This window comes from Pantherophis guttatus, chromosome 16 (assembly GCF_059756535.1).
Source record: "Pantherophis guttatus breed Tessera chromosome 16, ASM5975653v1, whole genome shotgun sequence".
NCBI classification, from domain to species: domain Eukaryota; kingdom Metazoa; phylum Chordata; class Lepidosauria; order Squamata; family Colubridae; genus Pantherophis; species Pantherophis guttatus.
The window spans coordinates 16145837-16152979 of NC_142078.1; the positions used below are offsets into that span (position 1 = coordinate 16145837).

At 46.5% G+C, this 7143-nt stretch overlaps 1 protein-coding gene across 1 annotated transcript; it reads right to left on the minus strand.

Annotated features, from left to right (window-relative positions):
* Positions 1-2960: 2960 nt before the first annotated feature.
* Positions 2961-5437, minus strand: PRRT1B (proline rich transmembrane protein 1B). Its single transcript, XM_087880002.1, has 3 exons — positions 5003-5437; positions 3823-3963; positions 2961-3180 (listed from the first exon to the last, which is right to left on the minus strand). The coding sequence occupies exons 1-3, from the start codon at positions 5366-5368 to the stop codon at positions 3034-3036; spliced, it is 654 nt and encodes a 217-aa protein (XP_087736128.1). The 5' UTR covers positions 5369-5437; the 3' UTR covers positions 2961-3033.
* Between the last annotated feature and the right edge of the window lie 1706 nt (positions 5438-7143).

Consider the following 7143-nt stretch of genomic DNA (forward strand, 5'->3'; position numbering starts at 1 on the left):
GTTTGTTTCCAAAAAGTGTTTGTTTTCTCCATTTTTGGGAGGGTTGGGCGTTTGGGGGCGTAATTCGTGCTTCGTGCTTTTGATTTTTTTTTTTTCCTTTTGCTCAGTGGCCAGAACTAAGGTGTTCCATCCTTTTCTATCACTGCTACCGCCTTCTCTTCTCCTCTTTCTCTCTTTTTTCTTCTCTATTGCTATCATCTCTTCCCCTTCTCTTTTTTCCTTCTATTTTCCTGCCCCATCTCCTAAACCACCAAAAGCATCGTCCCTTCTCCTCTTCCTCCTTTCCCTCCTCCTCCTCCTTTCCCCCTCTCTTCTCTTCCTCCTCCTTTCCCCCTCTCCTCCTTTCCCCCTCTCCTCCTCTTCCTTTTCCCATCTCCTCCTTTCCCCCTCTCTTCTCTTCCTCCTCCTTTCCCCCTCTCCTCCTTTCCCCCTCTCCTCCTCTTCCTTTTCCCATCTCCTCCTTTCCCTCTCTCTCCTCTTCCTCCTCCTTTTCCCCTCTCCTCCTTTCCCCCTCTCCTCCTCTTCCTTTTCCCATCTCCTCCTTTCCCTCTCTCTCCTCTTCCTCCTCCTTTCCCCCTCTCCTCCTCTTCCTTTTCCCGTCTCCTCCTTTCCCTCTCTCTCCTCTTCCTCCTCCTTTTCCCCTCTCCTCCTTTCCCCCTCTCCTCCTCCTCCTTTTCCCGTCTCCTCCTTTCCCCCTCTCTCCTCTTCCTCCTCCTTTCCCACTCTCCTCCCCTCCTCCTTTCCCCTTCCTCTTTTCCCCCTCTCTCATCCCCCCTCCTCCTCCTTTTCCCCTCTCCTCCTTTCCCCCTCTCCTCTTCCTCCTCCTTTCCCCCTCTCTTCTCTTCCTCCTCCTTTCCCCCTCTCTCCTCTTCCTCCTCCTCCTTTTCCACTCTCCTCCCCCCACACGGCTCCCATTTCTGAATCTGACCCATAGGCCTGATTTTTTTCCCCCTCTTCTTTAATATTCCTGCTACTTAAAACAGGGACGACATTTGATTTACTTCCTCTGGGAGCAGAGTTTCATTTAAATTGGTGTCCAGCTACAACAGCACCGGTTTCTCAATCTTAGGAACTTGATAAGGCATGGACTTCCACTCCCAGGATTCCCCAGCCAGCATGCTGGGGAATGCTGACGGGGGGAATTCTGGGAGTGGAAGTCCACACATCATTAACTCATGAGTTAATGACGCCAGCATTGAGGAAGGAAGGAGTGAAAGGGGGGGAAGGGGGGGTAGATTCAGTTTGATTTTGGAAATCAAAGGAGAAAACCGGATAAACTTTTACAAAATTGTCCTCGGTTATCTTAACTCATCTACCAGCTCTCCTGAGCCCAACACTCTGTATTTATGGCTCAACAGTGTAGATCCCCAAATCTTGCAAATAAAAAAAAATCTGAAAACATGTTTATTGCTTTTTTATATTCAAGGGAGGCAGGGGGAAACACTAGTGAAAATAAATGCAGTTAAAGAACTCCGGATCCTGTCACCATCAACGGTAGCAGGGTTTTCAAAGCTGCACCCAACGTGCAAATATATTTCCACATATTCCAGGTTGAAAACAAGTAGTTGAAATGGACATTGAGGACGTGATCAAAGAAATTCAATGTTTTTTGCCCTTGCTATTTCTCAAAAGTTTAGGCACTGGTGGCATCATTGTAGAGAAGACTGTTCTCTTTGTCTGTCCGTCCGTCCATCCATCCATCCATCCATCCATCCATCCATCCATCCATCTATCTATCTATCTATCTATCTATCTATCTATCTATATCTTATCTATCTCCCTTCCTATTTCCCTACCTAATCTATCTCTATGATAGATAGGTAGATAGATAGACAGACAGTCAACTAGATCAATTTATCTACCATATCTAATCTATCTATCTATATCTTATCTATCTCCCTTCCTATCTACCTATTTAATCTATCTCTATGATAGATAGATAGATAGATAGATAGATAGATAGATAGATAGACAGTCAATTAGATCAATTTATCTACCATCCATATCTAATCTACCTATCTATATCTTATCTATCTCCCTTCCTATCTACCTACCTAATCTATCTCTATAGTAGATAGATAAATAGATAGATAATTAGATCAATCTATCTACCATCCATATCTATCTATCTATCTATCTATCTATCTATCTATCTATCTATCTATCTATCTATAGCTTATCTATCTTCCTACCTACCTAATCTATCACTATAATTGATCTAGTTGTCTGTCTGTCTGTCTATCTATCTATCTAGTTATCTATCTATCTATCTAATCTGCTCATCTACCTAATCTATTTATAATTGATCTATCTACCATCCAACTATCTCATCTGTTCATCTACCTTCCTATCTACCTACCTAATCTATATCATTGATCTATGTGTCTGTCTATCCGTCTGTCCATCCATCCATCCATCCATCCATCCATCCAATCTTTTACCTAGGCAAGGAGAGAATGAAGATCAGCTGCTGTCCTCTCAGCTCAACGATCACACAATGGACACGAATGGGCAAAAATCCTTCCAGCATTTATTGTTCCTAATTCAGCATCCTCAATAAAAGTCAGTTTGGAATTCCTGATGTCTTCGCAGGGCAGTGCCCCTGATTCGATCTCGAAGCCTGGAGAACCCATGGACCAAGGATCGCCCTCCTGACCTGACCCAAGGATAACCTGAAGCTTTTCCAAGAAGAGTCTGGTATCTCCTTTAAAATCCTTCTTGGATCAGACTGTTGGTGCATTTTTTTGAATTAAGACTAATGAAATAACAATTAAGTTGGCTTCAGTAAGGTTTGAAAGAAGGTAGATCAGTGCTTTGCACTTTGAAGTCCTCTTTCCAGCTTGGTGGTGAGGGATCTCATCACTTTAGGACAACAATCGTTCCTTCTTGAAAGATGTTGATGTGGTTGGTTTTGGAGAAGAGACAAGAAGAAAGTGCCAACAAGAGAAATTGGTTCCCAAGCTGGTTGAAAAGGATGAAGGCTCCGTATCACCACTTTGTAGGAAACCCTAAGGTCCATCCCAACCCACTGGATCATAGATACAAGGTTACCACCACGTAGATGATCCAGCTGATGGACACAAAGAGGCCGAAGAAGAGACTGAACAAGACGAGCGAGCGAGCTTTGTGGGAAGCCATCGTGGCTTGGATGAGGTCACCTCGATTCAGAGCGGCCCGGGTCTACATGAGAAAGAAAATGGAGAATCTTGGAACGATTTCCACTTTAGGTGAGAAATATGGACCCACTGTGCAACTTTTTCCTTGGAAGCAAGGCCAAGCATGGATAATCCTCGCCTTATGACCACAATTGAGCCTAAAATTGTCTGTTGTTAAGCATCCATCCATGCATCTACTCATCCGTCCATCCATCCATCCACTCAACCATCCACTCACCTACCCATCCCCTCATCCATCCATCCATCCATCCATCCATCCATCCACTTACCGTACACATCCCCTCATCCATCCATCCATCCATCTGTCCCTCCATCCACTCAACCATCCACCCACCTACCCATCCCCATATCCATCCATCCATCCATCCATCCATTTTGCCCCATTTTTTGACCTGTCTTGCCGCAGTTGTTAAGTTAGTCCCACGGTTGTTATGCGAATCTGGCTTCCCCATTGATTTTTCTGGTCAGACGGTCGCAAAAGGGGAACTCATGACCCCGGGACGCTATGACCGTCATAAATATGAGCCAGCTGACAAGCGCCTGAATTTTGATCGGGCGGCCATGGGGATCAAAGTGGGAAAATCGGTCATAAGTTCCCTGTTTTCCCCCCGAACCTCAGCATTTTCTTTGCCGTAGCAGCACGTACCTCGTGGGAATAGACGAGGGCTACCAGTCCCGTGAACAAGCAGCAGAAAATGGTCACCAGTACGGATTCCACCATATAATCCTTGGGTGGCAACCTCTGCTCCCCAACCGGAGGGCTCTCGCCAGGCCAGGCACTCTGGTACTGAAAGAAGAGCCAAAATTCAACCATCTTGAACTGAGAAGCCCACGCAACTCCTTATTTGAGCGCCGTACATCCCATCTTTCCTCAGAGGTTCAGGGTGGAAAGCCTAGCCTAGCACTCTCTATTTTCCACATAACAACCCTGCCAGGTAGGTCGGGTTGAGAGACGGCGGCTGATTAGCTTCCCCCGGGTTAAGCCAATACCTGTTTAAAGCAGCTGCAATCGTGTAAGTTTCAATTGCTGGTGCTGCAAAATTCCGGATCAATATAAATTTGAAGTATAATTTGTATAAGTATAATCCAGAGAAATAGAATGACTAAGGGTGGACAAAATTGGTAGCAGGAGTGACTTCCGACTTCCTGCCAGCTTCCCCACCAGGGAGCATCTGAAATCCTTCCTTCCTTCCTTCCTTCCTTCCTTCCTTCCTTCCTTCCTTCCTTCCTTCCTTCCTTCCCTCCCTCCCTCCCTCCCTCCCTCCCTCCTTCCTTCCTTCCTTCCTTCCCCTTTTCCTTTCCTTCCTCCAGTCTGCAAAGACCACTCCCTTCTAGCACTGATGATGTTACCTAGTTGGCTCATGAAATGTCTACAAGAAAACAACCAAGTTTAGAGAACACTAAAGACCCCCCAGTCCTCCTCCTCCTCCTCTCTGCAAACTCCACTCCCTACTACCTTCTGTTTCCCCGAAAATAAGACCCAACCGGAAAATAAGTCCTAGCTAGCATGATGCTCGTAATAGAAGCCCTACCCCCAAAATAAGCCCTAGTTAAGATCGTCAACCAGACAGAGGCGTTTAGTACTGTATTTCCCCCCAAATAAAACCTAACCGGAAAATAAGCCCTAATGCGTCTTTTGGAGCAAAAATTAATATAAGACCTGGTCTTATTTTTGGGGGGAACACGGTAGCAGTGATGATGTTAACTAATTGGGTTATGAAATGTTTTGCAAGAACGCAACCAAGCTCAGGGAGCACCAAGGAGCCCACTGTTCACTCCTGAACTACAAATGTCCTCATCTGTAAATTGCATTCTTTACAACTCACAATGGTGAAAGGATAGGAGCTGGATAACACATTTGGCGGTTGGTGTAGGGCCTGGGGTGGAGCTGTTGGCTGGTAAAAGATGTAACTCCGTGGTGGAACATCAGTTTGGAACGGAGGATACAAGTAAACGTCCTTCGGATCCGGTGGAGCATATGGCGGAGGCTCTTCTAGGAAGCCTGGATTGATAGTTCCCATGTTCTGGAGATGATCTGATCCTGCTTGGTGATCAGGCTTGGATGGGGTCTCCTGGTCTCCCGTGAATTTGGTAGGTGTTGCATCTCCTGGAGAAGGTTGGGCTTCTCCTTCTCTTTCAACTTCCTTTGGGTGATCTGGCGGTGGGCTCGGATTGAGTCCTTCTCCAGGCATGTTGATGTCCTCCAAGCTTGGTGGCTTGAATGGAGAGAAGTTTCCACCAGTTCTATAAAGAAGCAATAGCCCCCATAATGTTGATCATCAAATAATCTTTGGTTTCCCTTTCTTAGCAAGTTGGATCATTTGCAAACTTCTCGAAGGGGAAGAAGATTTAAACAAGAAGGAAAGAAGGATGGAAGGATGGATGGAAGGAAGGAAGGAAAAGGAGGAGGGGAAAAGGAAAGAAAGGAAAGATGAAAGAACAAAAGGAAGGGGGAAGGAAGGAAAGAAGGATGGGAGGAAAGGGAAGAGGGAGGGAAGGAAGGGAGGGAAGAGGGGAGGGAAGAAGAGAGAAAGGAAAAAAAAGGAAGGGGGAGGAAAGGGAAGAAAAGGGAAGGAAGGAAGGAATGAAAGATAAAAGGGAGGAGGGGAGGAAAGAAAAGAGAAAAGAAAGAAAAGGGAGGGAGGGAGGGAGGAAAAGTGAGGGAAAAGGAAAGAAAGGAAAGGAAAGAACAAAAGAAAGGAAGGGAACAGAAGAAAGAAGGAAGGAAGGCTTAACATACTGTAAGCCGCCTTGAGTCTCCGGAAAAGGGCGGCATATAAATCAAATTAAAAAAAAAAAAAAGGAAGGATGGGAGGAGGAAAGGGAAGAAGAGGGACGGAAGGAAGGGAGGGAGGGAAGAGGGGAGGAAAGAAGAGAGAAAGGAAAAAAAGGAAGGGAAGAAGGAAGGGGAAAGAAAGGGAAGACGAGAAGGAAGGAAGGAAAGAAAAAGGGAAGGGAAGAAAAGAGAAAAGAAAGGGAGGGAAGGAAGGAAGAAAAGAAGGACATTTCACTTTATTAATTATATTTATCCATCACATTTAAGGCTGAGTTTATTTCAAAATGTAACCAGGTGAGAAGTGAAAGTTGGTTATCCTGCAATAATTTGCCCTTTGAATGACAATCAAACCATGATCCGATGAGACACCAAACCACGAAACTGCTCTACTCCACGATCAACCTCCAACCCACTTGGAGGAACTTCCTTCCAAATACGTGAACCGCCCTAGAGCTTCGCCCGAACGCCCCAGCGGGCAGATGTTCCCAGATGTTCTACTCTTCTGCGCCGAGGAAGGACATTTCGCGCTAACAGGTAATTAGCCAGGTAGTCCTCGACTTACAAAGGGTTCATTTAGGGACCGTTACAAAGTGACTTACGACCGTTTCCCCTCACTTAACAACCATTGTACCATGCCCCAATGCCCCGGAGTCAGCGGCCCTTTCACGGCTTCGTCGCAGGTAGACTGCCTTGACCCCTGGAGGTTCTGTTGTCAAGGCTCCATTTTGGACCGTTTGTCTTAGGAAAGAAGGGAATTGCACCCACAAACTCCAGAATTGGTATTTATAGAAGGGAATTGGTCGCAGATACCTGTCTTCTCCGCAGCCTCCTTCCTCCTTCAAAGACCCGGGCACTTCAGCCAGGTGGGGGGCCCTTCCTCCCTCGGCCTGCCCCGTGCCATCTTCCTCACCCCGGCTGGAAAAACTATGGCGCCCCTGGGCACACGTTTGACTCATCCCGTGCGCTGAGATTCGTTCCCCGGGGACTTATTAATCATTGACGGTTTGTTTGCGGAGGGATGGCTCTGTGTACCAAAAGCCAAGGAGGTCGAAGGCCACTGCGTGTGTGTGTGTGCGTATTTGTGTGTTTTGTGTGCAGTGCGAAGCTGTGCCAAGATCCCGGCTTGGCTTGGCAAGCATCTCCCCGCCCAGAAGGAGCCAGGTCAGGGGCGAAGGGCAAGCTGAATTCATC

Bases quoted from the DNA above. Each gene is read 5' to 3' on its own strand.
- PRRT1B (XM_087880002.1), bottom strand. From the start codon at position 5,368: ATGCCTGGAGAAGGACTCAATCCGAGCCCACCGCCAGATCACCCAAAG. The intron at 3,964-5,002 runs GTGAGTTGTAAA...CTCTTCTTTCAG, and splicing joins GCTCCTATCCTTTCACCATT to TACCAGAGTGCCTGGCCTGG. The intron at 3,181-3,822 runs GTACGTGCTGCT...TTTCTCATGTAG, and splicing joins CCCTCGTCTATTCCCACGAG to ACCCGGGCCGCTCTGAATCG.